The 22,179-nt window shown below is 41.9% G+C and overlaps 1 protein-coding gene across 6 annotated transcripts in view; it reads right to left on the reverse strand.

Annotated features, from left to right (window-relative positions):
* The window catches only part of SPATA13 (spermatogenesis associated 13), a 171,153-nt gene that overhangs the window by 22,839 nt on the left and 126,135 nt on the right, over window positions 1–22,179 (reverse strand). For 4 of the 6 annotated variants that reach the window (XM_042023978.1, XM_042023977.1, XM_042023981.1 and 1 more), the window contains 3 exons: window positions 20,103–21,899; window positions 6,788–7,150; window positions 3,464–3,608 (listed from right to left, as the gene is read on the reverse strand). In XM_042023978.1, the coding sequence (XP_041879912.1) occupies window positions 3,464–3,608; window positions 6,788–7,150; window positions 20,103–21,899 (2,305 nt within the window). Of the gene's footprint in view, window positions 1–3,463; window positions 3,609–6,787; window positions 7,151–9,140; window positions 9,345–20,102; window positions 21,900–22,179 lie in introns of those variants that run through there. The other 2 variants (XM_042023983.1, XM_042023982.1) reach the window with 2 other exon arrangements.

The raw sequence follows: 22,179 nt of genomic DNA on the forward strand, positions 1-22,179 counted from the left end.
CAAGCACATTAGGCTCTTTTCCTCCTCCACATGCGTTACCTTGCCTTTACCAACGCCTGGTGCCAGTGCAGTGCCTCGTGTCTCACTTCTAGTACAGTGAATAATTAAGCACACCAGCAAGAATTACCATTTCATTTTATACCTCCCTTCCCACATCATTCATGCAGACACTGAACACTTGGTTCCACTCATGAGCTCTCTCCTTAAGAAAACCAACCACTTTCCTGAGTCATTCCTGAGCTGTGCTCCACACAGGACAACTTCCAGTCCCACACAAAAATATGCAAAAAAGATGGGTTAGTTTTTAAGAAAATTGCTCTGCAGTGACAAACTGGCAATCTGTTTAATATAATTTAAAACTTGTAACCCTTTAAGTGCAAGAGTAGCAATGTAAGTCTCAAGGGAATTTTCCCTTGTGTTGTCTGATTCTTACTGTTTCCTACAGATTCCCTGTCTTCTAACATATGTTTTTCTAAAAATTTACACCTCCACTTTTATCTGCCATTTCTATAAGAAGGCATGCAACATATTAGGCTTTAGCAAGTAACTAAGATAAGATACCACTGCTTTTCAGTGCTTGGGTTTAGAATTTCTTTCTATAACAAAGGGCTTTTGTGCTATCAAATTTCACTGTGCATGAGCAAACAAAAAACTCTCACATGTTCAAAGACAAGGAAATTCCTTGTGATTTAAGAGAAAAAAGGAAAGAGATCAGAATGTGTGACACTAGTCACTTTAAAATTTCTTCTAGAGCTACTTAACAGATCTTTGCAACTGCGTTCGAGCTGTGAAGTCCATGATATTCCCCACTTGCCTTCACAGGTTTGATTTCAGAAGCTTTTCCTGCTCCACTTCTATGTCTATTGTAAGGTCTCATAAAAGTCACATCTAACACAATCAAGGTTGCTTTGGCTTCATTGTCCTGAAAAGTGGCAGAAATCTTGGTTTGTGTATTTGTCATCCTGATGTTTATGTTTATGAGACCAGTTATTCAAAAGCTAAATACCTGGAAAGACACTGCTCTCAGGCAGTTGTCCTGGTAACTAATACTATTTTGTGTGGTTTCCAAACATGAATTGGAAAGGATAACTAAAAATAGAAAAAGTAATTCCTACTCCGTGATAATAAAAGAGCCTCTTTTTTTCCCAAACTATGTTATGGCAGACCTGTTATTCTGTGAGTGATTCTTCTGGAAGCATGGACTGAGACACCACATAACCTCAGCCAGAGTCACAGCATTCAATGTCTAATTTATCTAATCTGGATCATTACGTGGACTAAGATGCATACAGCAGAACACACTCCAGACATGGGTTTTAAAGTAGATCCCAATACTTTACTACAATATAAATTAAAAGGAAAATACAAAGGGAGTGTATATAATTGCCCTGGTTAGGGAGAAGAGGGGGTGGAGCTTTTAGCGCTGTGTATTCCATACCACCCACATCACTGCTGGGGGCGTGGTTTTGGCAGGAAAAGCCGGGCACTGGAAACCGAAGTTTGCCATCTTGCTGGATCTCTCCAGGGAGAAGGTATTGGGATCAGCCAAGTGGAGCCAGCCCCTCTCCGCCACTATCGGTCCCTTTCCCCTTCCTTCAAGTTGCGGCTTTAAGACACAGTGCTGAAGGACAGCGACGAGTCTGAGACGCCGCTCCCAGGGAACAAAAGGCAAGAGAAAGAGGCAGCAGCATGGAGCTGAGCCCAGCCCAGCCACACAGAGCCCAAGCCCCAGAAGGGCCCAAGAGGAGCAGCACCAGTGCTGGAGGCAGCTGTGCGGAATCTAACCAGCAAAGCAGAGTGGTCTGAGGCGGCACTGTGGCACAACATAATGATCAAGCTTCCAAGGGGTTTGCTTGTCCTAGTCCTTCATTGTTTTCAGACTGGGGTGGCGGAGAACACTAAAGCAGGGGAAGCTCTCCTTGATGTATTGCCTTTGTGTCCCAAATACCTCGTGGCCCAGATGCAGGAACAGTGATGATATTGCCTTTGTCTGGAGACCACACCAGACAGTGTCTTCAGGAAGTGTTGGGGTTTTTTTCACAGTGATAAATGCCCTTTTTTGTGGGTAGGGCACCTTCTTTTTGCATACTTTTTGCTGTTAATACTGCTGTTGTCATTGTGATTTTAGTAAATTGTTATCTCGTAATTTCTCTTTATTGTCCCTCCATTACTGGAAGGGGCAGGCAGAAAGGGAGTGGCTTATTTGGAGTTTAGTTCCCTAAACCAGCAGTCTAAACCAGCACAATAATGTATCTCAGAATCACAGAATATTCTGGGTTGGAAGGGACCCACAAGGATCATCAAGTGCAACCCGTAAGTGAATGGCCCATATGGGGATCAAACCCACAGCCTTGGCATTATTAACACCACTATCCAACCAACTGAGCTCATCTCAGTGGATTAGTCCTTCTCATTGCCATGGTTAGAAATTCTCAAGTCTGCTTCTTGGAGAGCACCTCCTGAAAAAAACTGTCATGTTCTATTCAAGACAGCAGAATTCAGTTTTAACATGTTCTTACATAAATTAATTTGTAGTTAAAGCATTTTTGGCAGAATTTGGACAACACTGCAGATAAAATTTAGCTAAGAACCATAGAAGCCAAGTACTGATTTGTAAACATACATGTAATTTTAATAAACATTGAAAATGCTATTTGTTCAGTTTCCTACTTCAATCACGGGAAGCCTTGATCCAGAAGGTTCAGGGTGAAGGTTCCCAACAGTGCTTTGTTCACTCTTAACAGTGAAAGATACAAAGTGAAAATTTTGCTTTTATTTCCAACTCTTGCCAGTGTCTGAAGGAACAAAAAAGGTGTTAACCCAAGTTCTTCTGGTCCCACCTGTGAAGAAATGTTCTACTACTACTAGACCAGTTAATAGACTACTCCTATTAACTCCAGACAGCATTGCATGCTAAAGTAAACAATTACAGCAAAATTACACAGGACACATCAGCAAGCCTGTTAAAGGGCAATGCTTCCAAAAAGGCAATTTTTTCCAAGAACCTGTCCCTCATGTACCAGAGCCTTGCTTGGGCTACACTCACCAACAAGCTGCTTAATTATTTAAGACTTGCCTATCTAAGTAAAGCCAAATGCGCAGCAAACAGAAAATTAAAAATACATGTGTGGTGTGGCTAGGGTTCAGGTATGAACTCAAGCATATTTGAACTTACTTCCTTCATAATCTATTGTCTTCAGGCAAGTATGTGAATAGAGAGTGGAAGATACAGGACTGTAGGTGGTACAGAACAATAAGCCATAGCAATGTCAAACAGCAGACCTGAAAAAAGTTTTACGTGAGGACAGCAGCTACTAATAAGAAACTCACAAAACAAAGCAACTTAGCTGGGTATTACATTGTCACTGAGTTGGTCTGCACCCTTTTGTGTTCCATACTATATTCTAATTCTTCCTCAGCCTGGGGTGTGACTTTCTGGTCTAAAAATACTTGCTCATCTTACCGTTAGATGTTCTCATCTGCCGCCTCCGTCCCACTCGGTCCAGGCCGATGGGGGTACTTTGTGAGAAGGTGAGTGGCCGGAACCTGGCTGAAACAGCCTTGTACGGGGGCACCTGGTGTACTGGAACGGGTGGCCGTGTCACAGGCTACCGAGAAAACAGGAAAATCCAGTATTAGTAAAGCTGTCAGCAAGTCCAACTGAGCAAACCTCAGGTACGAAGTAAGGTTTCTCCAGATAGTCCAGGTAATTACAGGGGCAGTAAAATCCCCTATGTTGAAGTGACATTGCTTAAACACTGCATACCATGTCCACCAGCATCACAGAACAAGTTTTATTACATTACAGGTCTTTGTTACATTAAAAACTCCTTAGCCTTCTGTTGTGGTCAGACATGCTCTATAATTTTCATCTTGTAATACTCTTTTTTGAAGACAATCAGAAGGCGGGAGCACCTCTCCTATGAAGACTGGGCTGAGAGATCTGGGGTTGTTCAGCCTGGAGAAGAGAAGGCTCCAGGGAGACCTCACTGTGGCCTTTCAATACCCAAGGCGCCTACAAGAGAGCTGGAGAGGGACTTTTTACAATGGCATGTAGCGATAGGACAAGGGGAATAGCTTTGTCTGTAGGAGAGTCAATTTAGATTAATGAAAAGGCTTTCTAGGATGAGGATGGTAAAACACTGGAACAGGTTTCCAGCAGAGGTGGTGGATTTTTTCTATCAGTTAAATGTATTGCTTGTCAGTAAAATAAGCAAGACAGTATTAACTGTCTAAATGATGCTCTGTTTTGAGTTCCCAGGAGTCTCATAAAAAGGAGTAATACTAAGTTTACTGCAACTTTATCTCGAAGCCATATTCTCTGAATAAATCATTCATTTTTTAAATTATGACTGGAGAACCTACCCCGTTTTATTTGCAAATTGAGTCTGATTTTATGTTGTCCCTGAACAATTCCACATTAGCCAGGCTGAATGATCTTGCATAAGCATTCAATGTTAAACAGCCGGGCCTCAGCACATGAGCTTCAGAGAAACTCGTCTTTAGATCTTTCTTATTGCTCACAGTTACTGTTCTTCTATCAAGTAATCTGAAACATCAGGGATGGTTTTTTAATGAACTATCTCTTGACTGTTACGAAACCTATGACAGTATTGTTTGAAAATGTTTTCTCACACCTAAGCTGTCAGATCAAAACAAAATATGGCAAAGAAGGAATTAGCTTCATAGTTTTCAAATATTCCCATGGATTTTAGAAGCTTTAAAGAAAAAAACCCACCAGTGTGAAGAGCAGTCTTTGACAGCCCCACATAAAATACTTCTAGCACATATATTCCTGCTTCATGAGTCCTTTTTTACATTCCAGCTAAAAGTTTACTTTTTATTATGACTGCCAAAAACCTCAATGTGTATGGAATATGACTTATCTACAACCTCATCTTTAAACCTCATTTCCTAAGTGCCTTATCAGTATACCAGGATCCTTCACCACAAAAAGTCTGATTTGTTGTATCAAATAGCTAATAGAAGTGATGGCAATTACTGTATGCAAATAACTGGCTGAGTAAGCAAAAAAAGGCTATTTATTTCTGGGCAACTAAAATTTTCTTACAAGGCTTCGGTCCAAATCCTTTCCCTGGACAGACACAGATGTGCTTTTATTCAGTCCTGAGAAAGCCATAATTTGGCTTAATAATGTGCCCTTGTTGGGAATGCTCCATAGTTTTGGCCTTGACCACAGTGATCCAGCAACATGCTCATTTAACCTCAGCCAAGCCCTCATGGCAGCACTGGAGCATGGAAAGAGTCAACTCAAATAGCTGCCTCGACACATGTTCCTTTGCTATTAAACTGATGTGAACAAGGTTTGAAAAGAGATCAATCTGGTTTCAGCACTAAATTAAGGGCCTGGAGAGTGTTTAATCACTTCCACAGTACAGCAAGTTGCCAGTACTTAACTATTCCTTGAGATCCATCTATTATTCTTGAGTAAGATGGCCTAGAATTTATAATTATTATTTTCCTCCTTTTTCTTCTCCAAGTTAAGAGATAACATCAATTTTAAAATACCTTAATTACATAGGATTTGAAACTAAAGCCTTTGCCTGGGTAAAAGGTTCATTTAGTTCAGCTAGGGTTTTGCATCAAGATGCATTTTTTCATCAGGGATTTATGAAAAAAAAGTGCAAAATACAGTAACAATGTCCATGTTATAAAATGTTTTTCACAGGAAACTTAAAATCCTGCCGTTGTTTCAACACTTTGGTACCCTTAAACTTCCCGGCAGGAGATGAAGTGGCATGAGAAAGACTACGAGGACTTAAATTCAATTAATAACTACCAGAATCAAATTTTTTGAGGATGCAAATACTATTTCTTTTTTTCTGTTGTTTTATCAGCTTGACAACTGCTTTAAGCAGAGGTCCTCCAGGTTTCATGTAATGTGGAAAATGCCTGACCAGTGCAGTCTTACAAGAAAGCCAGTGAGCCTGAAGCTCTGCAACCAAGTGCAAGATGGGGCCAGGACCACCAACACAACAGTAAATTCCTCTACACATTGTGCTTGCTCAGCACTACCTCCAGGAAGAAAGGAGCAATTTTTACCTTTCAGAAGTTTTTAATCTCTCACTCTTTTACTTAAGCCAACAGAGATGGCAAATATAGGTACTACACAAGTACACACAGCTTGCTTATAGGTGTCCAACCTTTGTTTCATCTGATCAATTTTGTAGTACATGAACAGACATTGCATTTATATTGTCAGTTTTCTTACATTCTTAATTTCATTGATTTCTCAATTTATTACCAATTTTCTCAAGCAATGTTTTCATTAGTTGTAAGTATCTTTGCTATGCCAAAACCAAGATTTTAAACACCATTGTTAATGCCACAGTTTTTGAACAGGACTGCTTTTGGATAATTTGAAATGATCAATAAATAATGTGTTATTATTGCATTTGATTGTACTCCTCTGTTCCTCAGGCCCCACACCCTGTAAGGAGACTAAACACACAACTCTCTTACACACAAATGAGCCCTTATAGACCACCATGAGACATAATGATCATGCCAAGAAAGAAATCAGGTTAATTTACAATACAGAAAAGATTATCCCAAAGTCAGTATCAGGTTTGTTCCATGCTGTATTTCTTTTAGCAAGAAGACAAAGTAATTAGTGACCAGGAAAGCAGTATTCTAAGTACACGATGCCAACTTGACAAAAGGGAAGGAAGAGAAGGAAGCATCCATTCTATTTTCTAGGCTGAAGACAGAGACAGGGAAGTGAAAGGGTCTTGTGCAGTTTGCAGAGCACATCTGTTTATCTTACTTGTGTCAGCAGATTTTCTCTCTCTTCTACTTGATCATCTCCATAGAAATTGACCCCACCTATTACAGAGATGGGTCTTCTTTTTCCCCCTCTGTGGTAGCCTACAGTATTGCTTTGCATCACAGACCCAACAGATGCCAGTCCTGGCCGATTTTCTCCATCCATGCAGTCTGTCCTCTGAGACTCCACTGCAACTGCATCTTCTGGTATAGAGAAACTTCGGATCGACATTTGGCCATAGTCTGAGAGAGGTCTGGGCCGGGATCTTTTTCCAGAGCCCCATTTCCTGGGTGTGACCTTTTGTGAGTCTGCCTTTTCTTCATCCTGGGATGTGGACCTCTTCCAGTGGTCATCAGAAACAACCTTGTTAAATGTGAACAAGTCAAATAAGCCACAGAATTTTCTGACAGTTAATCATTTGTGAGTTTGTCATATGGCAGGTCAACCTTACATTTCTAAAACAGAGTTACCATAAATACAATAAATGCAATTGACAATTCATGAAGAGATTACTTTGCAAAGCGCAGACATCATGATGCTTATGATGAGTAAGGTAAACAACCAACCATCAGCACCTCTCCAGCAGACAAGACTAATAACACTAAAAGCTCACCTATTACCTCAGCAGTACAGACAGGTCCTATCACAAACACTGAATTAATGGAACAGTATCTTGGAAAGATAGCTCTGTGCTGACAGGACTTGTTCCTATGCACAAGTAGGGTGTTACAGGTAGCACCAGTAAAAATAACTCAACTGTGGTTTTGGACTTTTTACCAAGGCTTGTAGCAACAGAACAAGGGGCAACAATTTTAAACTGAAATAAGGTGGGTTTAGATTAGGTATTATGAAGAAATTCTTGACCATGAGGGTGGTGAGGCACCAGAACAGGTTGCCTAGAGAAGCTGTGGATGCTCCAACCCTGGTATTGTTCAAGGCCGGGTTGGATGGGGCTCTGGGCAACCTGGTCTAGCCAAAGGTGTCCCTGTCTGTGTCTGGTGGGCTGGAACTGGATGATCTTTAAGGTCCCTTCCAAGCCATCCATATATCTCTCTGTTTCACCTCTGTTCAGTGATGAACAGCAAGGCTGCAGTTCGACCACTTGCAGATCCATGTAACTGTAAGCTGATACCAGACTGGGCAGTCATACTCCCTCCTACCACTCACTCCCACAATCCCACTTGGTCAGATCTACAGGTTCTGCTCCCAGGATTGAATTAGGTGAGCAAGCTCATCCAGTTTCAGAGGGAGAAGCTCACTTCCCATATGCTCAGGGAGGTTAAATTCATACAGATTATGATTGAAGATATATTATAGCACAAACACAGGAAAAAATGATGGGTTTAGATAGGAAGCTTGGAAAATTAGCATGTTGTTCCTATTTAACAGCACATCTGGCTCACAGAGGTAATGCCTGCAAGTATCATAACTGCACTGATACTACAAATCTGGAAATAAAATAACCTCAGCTGAAGTACTTGGTAGAAGGAACATTTTTAAGCATTTCAATGCATTTGAAGCAACGCTGTTGTAATTTTTTCTAGCAAAACCCTTGCAATTTTTCAGGAAAAAAATCTGCACCCAAAAATTTATGTTCACTTTTCCCTCAAATTTCTGATTTCTCAGTGTTTCTTGGCTTTTCCCAACTCCTTTATAAAAACAGAAAAGAAGCAGAGAGAGCTAGTAAGTATTCAAAAAAAAAAAAAAAAAAAAGCATCACTTTGTCTCTCTTTGACTGTATTTTGTTCATTTGTTCCAGACCAGATGAAGGCATTCCAGATATTGCATAATCAAAGCAAACATGCAGCCCAGAAACAGCCTTTTACAATGATGTCTGTGGCAGAAGACTTATCTTCTGTCACCTTCTTCTCCACCTGCCATTTTCAGCCAGGCCACTATGAATCCAGTGAGTTTTTTTAGATCACATGATACAGTGGGCAGAAGTTGCTTTTCGTTTGAAAGACAGCTTAAGATTAATTTCATGCTATGAAAGCACTTCAGCAAGTAAGCAGAGTTACTCAATAGTCAATATTTTAACACGATTACTGCAGTTATGAAAAAATTATCAACATCACACATTGCTCTACATTCAATTATTTCACTTACAGCATGAAATTCATTCTAAATAGAGTACTTTAAAAAATTTTGGTTTCTATGGCATGACACCTGTCACTCAAGCAAGAACTTCAGGTTCCCTACAGATTTTTGCTCAGGACCAGTTTTAACAGTGCATTTAATTAAGTAGAGAGTCACTCCCCGGCTGGTGCATTGACACAGCTTCAGCAAAGCTGTCTCTTAAGCACAGCCCCTCCAACTCTGAGCAGCAAAGTCACAGGTTAAATAAGGTTCTTACCTCAGAATCAGACACAGGTAAAGGATCTCCACATATGCAGTGACTGAGAAAGGAGTTCATGAGAGTCATTTTATATTTTTGTTTCGCAAAGTCTTGTCCATAGGAGCTACAAATGTGAGCACACTCTCTGCATAACCAGTCAGGCAAAGTTCATACCATGATCCTGTACTTTTAGACTGAGGGAAGGACACGTCACACGTCATCTCATAATCTGCTGCTTACACCCTTATCTTGAGCAATAACATTTGCAGAGGACTGCTTTCGTTCTGCAGGACTCCACCTACAGTAGTGATCCAAATGACAGCCAGATTAATCTCTACTGTGCAACAAACAATGCTGAAGGATGTGTGTTTTTAGTCTTAGATCTACAAACTGCACTGAAAACACTAAAAACCCCCACAATCCTGTCATTGCAAAAACCAGAGGAAACCAGACCGATAATCTCACATTCCTCTTAGTGACCTGCTCAAGCAGGACCTGATCAAGTGACCGCTTACTAGCAGGAATAAAAATATCCAGTACACAACTCACAGGCTCCAGTACTGCAGCCACTTAAGCATAAGTGTGATTCTTGACATCAATGAAAAAATACTGAGGAAACAATTGTATTCCACCTGTGACTGGCTTTATACTGGTGCACCACTGCTGACCTCAAATTACCTTCTCCTAATGAATCCTTTATAAGTGAAAGCATGTTGATGTTGTACAGTTATTACTGGGAACATCTACAGATGTGTAGAGATACATATGCCACTTCATATAGGATGAAAATCAAAATCTCATGCTCTGGCTCATGCCTTATAAGTGCTGGTCAAAAATTTCAAGGAATTTTAAGATTTCTAAGAAGTTACGGTCTAAGATTAATTCACATTGGATTTTCTGAAATTCACACCTCTTAGTCTAGCAACAGCACATGATCATCAATGTTAGCAATCAAGATTATTAATCTTGTCTTTTAGGCTGTATCCTCAGTTAGGTTTCTTCTGAGACTACAAAGCAAACAGCTCTGCTTGTTTGTGCTGATGCAAATGAATTCATTTTATCTGGATAACTAAATTCCTACAACAGCAAATTAGTTAAATCATTGTATTTCAACTGCTTTCCTTATTCCTGACAGCAGTGTACCTACAAATACAACCATTTAAAATGAACATTTACTTCAATCCAGGCTACACTTTTATTTGCTATTCTTCCCTTCCAATATGTCACTCTTAGCTGCAGATTCCCACATTTAAATGTCGGTTGTGCAATGGAGCTGTCTGTACATTAACTAGATAATAAAGCTGTCATCATAGCCAGTAGAAATCTAGGATGAAATTTTGTTGCCTGAACATAAGCACCCAGGGCCATTTCAAATGTCCAAAGGAATCTGAGATACCTCCACATGCCATGGATCATGCAAGTGTGACACAGGACCTATGGAGGCCTGGGCCATCCAGAAGCAGCCCCTGGGGACAAAGGGAAGCCTGTCAGGACATCACCAGCAGTGCTGGGTCTTTTATGTTCCAGGAATCAAGCTGAGCCCCCAAACAAGAGCATCAGCCAAGCCTACTGAGTGACCAGCCAGGCAGCACTACAGGCAGGAACCAGGTGTCAAGCTGGATTGCAGGTAGGTTTAGGTGGAGCTACAACCATGCTCTCCAGTGCTGTGGGCAACCCTGCTTGGTCCCCACCTCCTGCTCCAGCAATGTGCAGCTTCACCATGAGGTGCTTTCCAGCTGTGTGCAGCTGTCTTTGATACCCATCCCTCACCCCACTTGACAGCTATTTTTAGTTGGGCTCAACTCCAGGTGCCACATTCAGGTGTGCTGTTAATGCTGTGTTCCCCAGGACCCCTGACCGCACCCAACAGGCTACAGTGGGAGCTCTCCCAGGCTGTTCCCAGGTAAACAACTACACCACAGAGTCTCTGCCCAGCCAGACCAAACCCCTCCCGTGCCTGGGCCCAGACTGATTTCCTAATCCACATACAGCAACTTCAAGGACTTGATCATGATCTCACCCAGCTCAACTTGGCACTGGTACAACCCTGTTCCATTTAATGGCACATGACTGCTATTGGTGCTCTCTGTACTCATTAATAACCAAGGTAAGCAACATCAGCATCAGGTGTTTAATCACTAAAATCTTAGCTTAATCTTTAGAGCCATGTTCTCCAACTATTACTCAGACCACGTGTACCTTTGATAAATTCAGAACTCAGAACTGATTTCAGTGGAAATGCTGCCCAAGGAGCACAAGATCTGATTTGTACACTACTGATAAAGTGTTGCTTATGTGGATGCAACTTTTATCAGTGATATGGCAAAGAAATTGCTGGTACCTGAAATTGCATGGCAGGACTTTCACTGGCGCAGTTACACCAACCATGAATAAACCCTTCATCCTCTACACCTGACCCCATTCTCTGCTGCAGAGAAAGCCCAAACTAGAAGTCTGACCCAACAGTGCCTGCTGCTGGTCAGCTTCCTGCTGTTGGCACACTTGTGAGGGCTGACACCGTGACAGCAAAGCAAAAACAAGCCCTAAGCGTTTTTTGGGGTTTTTTGTCAACATGTTCAGCCAATAAACTCTGTAATTAAAATCACCACTTTATAGAGGTCTTGGTGACCATGTACATTGCTGAGGCTCCCTGACCACTAATCTGCATTTCAACCCCTACTGTTACCTATTTGGATTTTTTAAATTTTATCTTTACATCCTGAATACAATTAATGTTTCATAACATATACATACAGACAAGTACGAAGGTATAAAGGGACACATCTCTCCTGAAAGTTTTTTCCCTACCTGGTAATCTGTTGGGAAGTCACAAGTAGGTGCCTCTTGGACAAAGACCCCCAGCCTTCCTCTTCTCCAGGGAAAAGAGCATCCTGCTTCTGCCTCTTTTTTTTTGTTGTTGTCTTTGCTTTTGTTTTGTTTTCCTTAGCTATACAATAAGTTGCAATACTTCTTGTTCTGTTATCTTTGTATGTTTGAGCTGCCTGGCTGAAATGTAATTTTGCTAACTACTGCTGTCTTTTTCTAACCCAGAGAAAACAGATAATCAAAATCTAATAATGTCTTTACAAAAACACATACTAACTTGCAAATGCAATTTATTAAAAAATGTGATAAATTAAACAGATTTTGATTCTGACTCAGAATAAGTTACGAGGAAAACCTGAGTAGGCTGAGAAGTTTCAGAACACAATTACTACATATTCTCAGTGAAAAGTTGTGATAGGTAATCAGTCATGTTCTTCTGTAAATGACAAGGCTTGCAAATATCACAATACTTGTGCTAGGTCATGTAGACATCTCTGTATTTTGATCAAGAATACACATTTCTGCATATATTTAGGGGTCTATATAAAAAACGTACAAATTTCTTACACTAGCAATGACAGCTATATGACAATTGGTGACTATTAAATAGCTATTATTTCTCTATAAGACAGTAACTGCCAAATCTGAGGAACTCAGCAGTAATATTAGAATTGGCTTTTCAGTTCATACAAGCCACTAAACATAAAAAAGGCCAAGGGATCATGACCTAGTAGCAATAAATTATTTTGCCACCTTGACCTTACAGTCTGGACAACATATCTCTACCCAGGTACATGATAAAAGGTAACCTCTGCACTTTTTCTCATTGCTAAATAGCAGTGGGAGACCATTAGTTGAAGTTCATTTACCATCACTACTTAATGAGGTCAAAAGCTTGTTTTATGTTTCGTGGACATGATCAATACTTTCTCTTTCTTGCAAACTGTTGCAACAGACACAGAGATTATGAAACTCTGGATAAATAAGCATCCCAGAGAAAATTTATTTATTGCTTTCTTTCTAGATTTTATAAAAGATTCTGAAGTGCTAAGAGAGCCCAGTGATCCCCTTTTGATCCAACAGGCTGACAATTTCCAACAGTGATACCATCACAGCAACAGCTACCATGGAAATGACTGCTTTTACTGTAGAAGAAAGCACACTTTCAGCAAGTGCATCTTCGATCACAAACAAACCAGAATTATTAAACCAGTCCAATTCAAGAAAATTTCCATCTATTCCTTTCTAATTAAATGCACACTGTACTATATTTTTTTCCTTTACACCCCTGCGCCTCCTCTGCCACTAACATAGTTTCTTTTTAATTAGCCTTTGAGAAGACCCCACATAAATGCATTGGTTATCTATCCCTAGAATACAAAGGGCTTTTCAACCAGTGGTCTGCAAGACAGCAAAATACAATCCATGAAACAACTGCAAAAAAACCCTCCTTAAAAACTAATGCAATTACACCTATATAAACAAGCAAAGCAGAAGCAATCAAAGAAATACAACCACAGTCAACATTTAACTAAGTTTGAGCTGCTTGGAGGATAACCTGCCTTTCCTTTTCCCCCTCCCCCATAAGAAACAGTTGTGTGGAGCCACAGTTTAAAAATTTGCAAAGCACTGCTTCTGAGAAGGACTCCCTAAAGGAATACCACTGCACTACACCAGAATGACCTCACAGAATGGATGCAGGAAATACTATGCATTGTAGCACAGAAAAATTATATTACTGTGCCCTGTGACACAGCAAAATCAACCCCCATTACCAACACAAACTGCTGTGGTAAAACATTCATTTTAGAAGTTTTAAAAACTGGGAAAAAACATGTATAATTCTCCTCTTCGGATTTGTGGACATCAAAGCTATTGTGGTGTTCTAACTAACAAATATGCCAATAAAACCACATTAAAAGATCAGACTATATAGATACAAAGAAAATGTAGCCATCTATTTTCTAAGGCCTTTTAATGCAGGTTTGCTTCATTTAACCTGATCCTTGAAAGCCTGCTTATCGCAATCAACGATAAAGCATAAAGCTTTCCCTCTCAGCAATATGCCTCACCAAGATTAGCAAGTTCACCTTGGTAATATCCATGTTTCACAGATAAGGAACAGATACAAAGCAGTTAAGTCATGTAGAAGCATAGGGCTGGACTGGAAATGACAAGCGGATCTCATGATTCTCAAATCCGTTCCTCAGCCTCAAGGATTTCCTTTGTCCTCTCCTCTAATTCATTTCCAAAACCAAATCAGCTAACATATTTCTGAATGGCAGAGGGGAAGGGTTTCAGGGAAATGTATTTCCTTTGCAAAAATAATCTTATCACTCATAGAAAAACACGGATGTCCTAAAACCCCGAAAACTGTTTCCGGTAGTTTTCTGGTGACTTGATACTTGGGGATGGCTGGGTGATGCTCTTATACTGTCCCTTCTTCACTTCAGTATCTGAACTAGAACAGCAAGAATGTACTGTATAGTACAGGGGTATTCATATTCTCTGCTTCTTTTAGATGTACAGGTATTAATAAACCCTAAATAAATCCCTAAGTATTTTCTGAATTGACTCAGAACACCCCAGCTCAAGTAACAGGTCTAAAAAAACCCTTTTTTTTTCTATTTCCCTTTATTTGGCAAAACAAGAAACTTTTTCCTTCTTTCAGGCTATCTTTGTAATGCTCACTGGCAAACCTCAAAAGCCAGATGATAACCACAGGTTGGAAGTGGAACTTTATGCTAACAAAGCAAAACATAAAAAGCCATAAGCCTCTGCCTCTCTTCAGAGTCTCTCCAAAATGAGGTCCTCTGGTTCCTCACTCTCTCCACCCTTCCAGAGCAAAGCCTCATCATCCCTGCTCAAGCCCAAGCCCTGCCCTCGGCAAGCCCCAGCAGCAGTCACAAACCCCAGTGAGGGGTGGAGCTGCCTTGGGCAACTCTACCTCTGCCAACTATTACTTCCTAGAGCATTGGGTGGGGGCAAGGCTGCTGTGCTCGGTTCCCCCCAGCACTCGCCCAGTCTCCCAGGCTGCCACAGCATCCTGGTACCACAAGCAACACAGCAGCCTCCAGATGCCAGAATAGGAAAATGCAGGTGGCTCAGAGGAAACTCTGCAGCTGCCTCTGCTCACTTATGAATATCTCAACCACCTAGCATTGAGATGGATTTTCAGTGATGACAGCTCAACACTGCACATGATGTAAGAAACCAAATCACATGGCCAGAGGTGCTGTTCCACTTTCTGGGGTATTATTTATTACTCCTGATACCAGGGGAAGCAGCGCCTGGGTATTACTGAGGTGCCACTGGATGGCTACACTAGAGTCAAATATGAGACACTCTGGAACGGCAGAGGTGCACATATCCAATAAAGCAAGAGAGCAGCTTGCTCCAGGCTAACTGCAGTGAAGTCCATCTGAGCTCTCCCTGTCACCATCCAAAACATTTCTGCAGGGATGACAGTAACTCCTGTATTATCCTACAGTTTTCAGGAATGGACAATTTTATTAAGAACTGCAGAGTTACTTGGTCTAAAATTCAACCCGATCCAGAATTCAGATTACTGTCATGACTGCCTTGTTTTTCTTCTTCCTAGTAGTGGATACAGCAACAAACGATTATGGGCTGCACTGAATGGATGACAGCTCTGCTGCTGAGAGTTGAAGGAGTTTTTGCTGCAATAGGAAGATATTCCTGTCCTTTGAGGGCTACCTGCTGCATTACTGCAGCAATGGATTCTGCAATTTGGGTTTGTAGCAGTGCACAGGGGTTTCTAGTCTAGCTCTGGGCAAGCGCTTCTGGGAGTCACTCACTGAGTGACTGTGGGGACATTGTGCGAATGTAGCCTGACTTGTGCAGGGCAGCTCAGAGTTTAGTGCAAATCCTGTGTTGCTTGGTCTCACTGAAACTTCAGTTTTCTGTAAGACGCTGCTGAGAGCCTGAGGGGGTTCTGCTGCTCTGTCCCCAGGCCCTGTAGCCAGCAAGACCAGAGTGCCATTGGAGTGGTGAGCCCTCACTCCAAATTACAAGCCCCTTAGGAGGACACCCAGTTTAAGAAATCCCCCCACTACTTTATCTAATTATCCTTCACAGTTTATCACATTTACAGTTATACATATTAGCCACACTCTAAATCGCATGCAGATGAAGCAGAGGTGAATAAATCCAAAAGGAAGAGTTCAGAGAGCTGAAAGCAGCTAGCTCCCAGCAGCTGTGCTCATGACCAGCCCCACAGCACCCAGGAACTTGAGGCAGGTATTACAGATGGTCATCCTCAGCTCCCGGCTGCTCCTTGTGGGTATTGAACATGACCACATCCAGCTACCACCCTTTGGTCCTTCACTGTGAGGACACTTTTTGAAGCCAGAAATAGTGAGGATAAGCAGGATAAACATATATGCATCCTCTGTATTCCCATCTATACAGCTCTTCTTCCTCTCTGTAAGTTGTCCTCCAAGTTAAGCCCTCTGTGCCCAATATTCAGAGCCCAGAGTCCTGTACAGGTCAAACCAGCTCAACTCTGCCAGCTGAGTACTGGGGACTTTATGATGTGGCTAATAAGGACCAGCGACTTTTGTATGGCATGAACAGAAATGAGTCGACAGACAGGTCTTAAAACATTTAAAATATTGTCTGCAAATAAACTCTGACTCGACCTTAATTACAGCAGTTACCTCTTCACTGTAATTTATCATTCACTTATGGTCATGTAGATAAGGTACTCAAGTAATAAAAAGTCTGGTGTACTGTGAAGCCAGATGCCAGCAAGGCAACCTAAATACCAGATGTTCTAAGAGTTTGTTAAAGACTAGGTGATTTATCAAGTAACTTGATTTTTACTTTCTTGTAACAAATTCAGAACAGTGTTTTGTTCAGGCAGCCTTAGTGGCTGACACATTCCAGTCTGAAGCAGGCTAAGTTTTCATTATACCAGAGACATGGGGCTCTTTCTTCATGAAAGCAAAGACTATGTGAAACACTCCAAACAAGTACAAACTTGTACTTAGTCATCTCTTCATGCTATTTAAAAGCAACATATTGAATATAAATGACAGTGGCATGAAGCAGACAGTGGCAAAGCACGGGATGTCAGAGGTGAGCTTTGGTGACTCACACCTCTGTAGCTTCAAAAGTGCTGAGGCTGCACTTAATTAGCTCTTCCCTGGGAAGCAACCTCTGTCAGGACCAAAAACCAAGAAATCTCCTCTGCTCCAGTCCAAATCTTGCATTTTGGTGAAACCAACAAAGTAACAGAAGTGGCATGATCTCAAACTTCCCAAAACATCGATTCTGATGAATGAATAGATGTCCTTGCATGAATACTGCAAAATCAGCTTTACTGCAAAATCAGTGGTGAGGAAACAAGGTAGAAATATTTATCTCCCATATTTGGGAAAATATAGAGATGGTCCGAATTCCACAGATTTCATTTGCTGACTAATCTACTAGATGACTGAATAAGGGAATAAACTACATCTGCTTCCAGCTACGGCAGCCAGTCCTGAAAAGAGAAACTATTTTGAGCCTGACTGCTAGTACCCTCTAAGCTTTGAACCAAAATATGTCTCCAAGCCTTAGAGGCTGTATTGGAATACGTACTGGCTTATACATGAAATCTGTACAGAAAGGCAGATCCATAAAACATGGGAACAGTGCAGAGCTGTCCATCAACACAGTGTATTTAAGGTTCAGACAAAATCTTGAAAATGTGTGATGTCCATGGCTCCACACTTACATCTCAAATGATTGTTGAGAGCGAACCAAGCACTCAACCATCATAGGAACAACTTGCTGGGCAGGTACAGTTCTGTAACGTGGAGGTGGTAAGGTAAAAATGAATTGCAGTCAAAAGTTCAAACCCCAGTGACCTCATTGTGTGAGTATGTGGCATTCATAAAAGTGCCTACAGGCTGAATAAACTCCAATTAAAAAAACCTGGCATAAATATCTTTGGTGCCAAGCTAGCTCTGTGCTGAGGGAAGCATGCTGTAAAGGAGGAAACAAAATGCTCCAAAGAAATGGTAGGAAGAAACCATACCACTCTACCTGTTTTGCAGTCACTCTGAGTGCCACAGCTTTAAGGCTGTGTATGAGATGAGAAGCAGGCATGGAAAAAACAGACTTTATATCCTTTGCATAGTAAGATAAAAGCAAACCCTGTCCTGCAGAGCTCCTGCTTCCAACCCACAGCTACCGCCTCCAAAAACTGTTTTTTTCGATCAGAAGAGAGGTCTGTCTGGATGCAGCTATTCCATGTGAGTAGCTACAGCTGTTTTTACCAAGCCCAGGGGCTGCACGCAGTGCTCACAGCAGAGTGAGGGCTTACAGCCAAGGGGCCTGTTCCCTGGCCACCACTTCTTCCATCTTTTGCAGGGATCCGTCCCATACTGTCTGCCTGCCCACTACACAAACCCAGAGCTGCCACTAGTGCACACTCTGTATTTTAGACAACTGAAGCAAGCACTAAAAGACACTCACAATTACCCTAAAATATGTTGTAATATAAGGAGAAAGCTTAAATTGCATGTTGGATAATAACAGAATGTGGTGTTAAAACTAAAAACTGCAGTAACTTTTATCCACCCAATGTACACACGTCCATGTAAAAACTGTACTGGTTTGTCGGAAGCCAAGGGGAAGGACCAGACAAATTTCTTCTGGGTCATGATGGCAGATCACCACTAGATGGTAGATGAGTAGCATTAATTCTACCTCCCATTTTATTCCTGAGAAATACAACTGGCATCCATCCACACTAGGGCTCTTGCCTCTTCTGGCAGTGTGAAAGCATCTCCTTGCATGCAAGTGAGAGTTCTGGAAATATGGATGGCTGGAGCAGTTCTAGGGCTCCAGAAGAGGAATAACCTCTGAGCCCAGACATTTATACACAGTGAGTTTACTTTTTCAATCTTACCATTGCTGCAAACACAACAGTAAACAAACTTGCTTTTTTTCCAGCAGAAGGACAACACTGATAAGCTCTGTAACCATTTACAGTCAGTTTGCAAAAACTGTGCCAAGCTTTCAAAAGAACAGCTTCACAGACATTTTGAAACTTTAAAGCATGAAAGGCTGAAGCTTGTGAGCTGCAGCATTGCCTTTGCCTTACTCATACCTAAGGGCTAAGATACTTTAGTCAAACTGAGGTGGCTTAAAAGATATGTTGGCTTTATTTTGTAAAAGACTTGCATATTTATGTAAGTCCAGATGGATTTTTGCCCCAGCGTTATCTTTTCCAACAAGCAGCAAACCTTTCACAGCTACCTTAGCCCAAGCAACTCAAAACCCCATCACTGCTCATCGCTGGGGCTCAGCTAAGCCTCACTGCTTCAGACAGGGGCAGGGTACGTCTGACAGCTCTTCACCAACACTGCCCAATCATTGCAACTTCGCTGGTGCCAACTCACACCATATTTTAGGTGGGGGCACAATGTTATCATGTGAATTTACCTCAGAGGTGCTGCAAATGTATCTGTCTACCCATTCACTGCGAGTATGAAATCATGTATTTGGTGAAGTGAAAACAACAGTGTCTTCACCGAAACAAGAGCAGCAACACACTCAGCCCAGCATCTGAAGTACTGCTGTCTGCAGTTGGCAAGCAAAAGAATAAGCAAGCAGTGTATGGGCACCACTGCACGGGGAAAACATTGGATACAACTGAATGCGTAAACCTCTGTACTGTGTCTTTCACGCCACACTGCTCTACAAATATTACCATGTTCTGCAAGGTTTCCACAGGCAAAGTGTTTTACAGTAAGTCAACACTACTTCAGAATACGTGGACTCTTTAAAAAAGACCTTTCAGTTGTGAAGGAAACACAGCCAGACCCTGCTCAGGCTGGTAAAATCTGACAAGGCCACATGATAAGCTGGTGTATCTGCAGGGTGCAATGAGCTGCCCTTGAAAACGTACATGAATAGCTTCGCTGCCAAAACTTTCTTTGATATTAATGTGCAAAGAAAAAATAATTTGACATTAGCATCCAAAGAGAATACATTAAAGGAAATAATTGCTGTCAGCATATTTTAGCAATAACAAGCTGCAGCAGCCACTACTTTGCATTGTTTGCATTGTTTTGCATTAATAGAGACAAAACCTGACAGGATACATACATAGCTTCTGAAGGATTTTGCTTTCTTTCTTACCTCTTCCTTTTTCTCTTCAGTACCAGAGGCTAAATTGAGGCTCAGCTGAGAGTGGCTGCTTATGCCACTGTCTTCATTTCCATCATCATAGTACACAGTTTGCACTGAGTCCTGGAAGCAAACAGGATTCCTGCCCAGCTTCAGCCCTGGTATCTCAACTCTCTCCTCACTCTCTGATGAGCTCAGCGACAACGTGCTGTGATGGTTTGGACAGTGGAAATTCATACTGCACTTGACCTTCCCTGCAGTTGAACTTTGAGGCTTTGGAGTAGTTGGCCTGACCGGAAGGTGAAGGTTTTCGGCTTCATCTGTACACTGCTGGGTAGCTTTTGGTTCATCTGAGTCCGAATAAAAGACTTCATTGGGAAATGGACTAATGTCGTTCAGCGTGGGAGAAAAGCTATCAGAGTCTGGGATACCTGATGATGTCCTGAGGCTTTTATCTTCAGTGACAGATATATTCATTTCAGCCTCTTTATCCTGAGCAGTCACAGGGCTTTGCAGGCAAGGTGTTCCTGGCAAGGAAGAGTCTGGACTGGATACTGAGGAGGTGCATCTCTTCCTGTCATGATCCGTGCAGCTGGAAACCCTGCGGGAGTAGTCATCGTGCAGCCTGCTGTTTGACCTTGTTCTCTGGGACAGCTCGCTGGGAGAAGGAGCCGTGCTCTTGGGGCCATCCTTCTTCCATGCAACATCTGTAACATTACTTACAAGTTTCAAAACTCTGTCAAAATCCTTTGCTCTGATAGGGCTCTTCCACCGCTTGGATCTCCTCTCAGGGTTTCCACCACTTTTGTCTGAGTCAGCAGAAGCAACGCTCACAGTCCTTGCTGGTACCTGTTTTTCATTTGCAAGCTTCAGATCAGCAAGGTTTGAGGTGGACTTCCGTTTGAATGAGCTTTTCTTCAGAAAGTTCAAATTATCTGAACTTTTGCTTCTCCGATAAATGATCCTGTTGTTTTCAGAGTCTTTCACCAAAATTTCACAGATCTTTGGCTCTGCAATGACAGGTGATGTTGGCCTAACACAGTTGTGGCGACTCTGAACTTTATCTGTGTCTAGCAAGTTTATGCGGCCAGCACCATAAGCCCGCCTGATGCTGCGTGAGCGATGGGTGTTCCTCAGGAAGGACTCATCGCTCTCCTCCGCATCAGAGCAGTCAGAAGCTAAACCATCCACTGCATTCTGGAAATCATGTAGAGGCCCCGAATAGGAATACCTGTTAGTCTGAACTTGCACCACTGCCCCATTTGAACCATGTTTGCCTATGCTGTTCTCATTTAAGATGTCTGAGGATTCCCTTGTTTGAATTCCTTGTTGAACTGAAGATTTCAACTTCTTGAAAGATCCCATCTTTCTGATAGAAGAGAAGGCATTCCATGTGGATGAGTTGCCCATCAAAACCAGAGAACGAGGCCTGTCAGAGCTGGAATTAGCCCGTTTCCGAGGGGTGGTGAAAAAGCGCATGATTTTGGAAGGGCTGAGTTTATCCTCTTGAAATTCTTCCTCATGACTGTTGCTGGTGCTGTGTCCCCCATTATGACTGGCACAGGTAGTCTGGTTTTGGGGCTCTTTATTATCCATAACTATGCACGTAACAGTGGTGCCATTTCCACAGCCATTCGGAAATGTTGTCATGCTCTCGATGCTGTAGGCATGGAGGCTGAGGCTGGGGTAGCTCAAAGCAACACTGCTGTCTCCACCAGCTGACCTGGCTGCCTCCCCTTCATCTGCTGCACCTTGGTTTGCCTTGCCTTCACATCGACTGGGTGAGCTGAGCTCCTCAGGCGGTGCTGCCTGCATCAGGAAAACAAAAGCCACCATTAAGAAACTCTCTGACAAAGTCACAAACTAAAAGAAGTTTGAGCTACGTTACAGGAAATAAAGACACACACACAAAATGAAGCTGTTCTTCTATGGCAAACAAAGGCGTGTTGCAGGGGTGCAGAGAAGGCATTTGTAACCCCCTCAAAGTACAATCGCATTCATTAGCAATTTAAGAGACCAGAATAATTTCAGTATGTACTTGTTTCTCTAAAGCTAATCACCTAATAAATTCAGTATGACTAGCACACCT

This window comes from Corvus kubaryi, unplaced genomic scaffold, assembly GCF_017639235.1.
Source record: "Corvus kubaryi isolate FWS band 111438036 unplaced genomic scaffold, C.kubaryi_AGA036_p1.0 37256, whole genome shotgun sequence".
In the NCBI taxonomy this organism is placed as follows: Eukaryota; Metazoa; Chordata; class Aves; order Passeriformes; family Corvidae; genus Corvus; species Corvus kubaryi.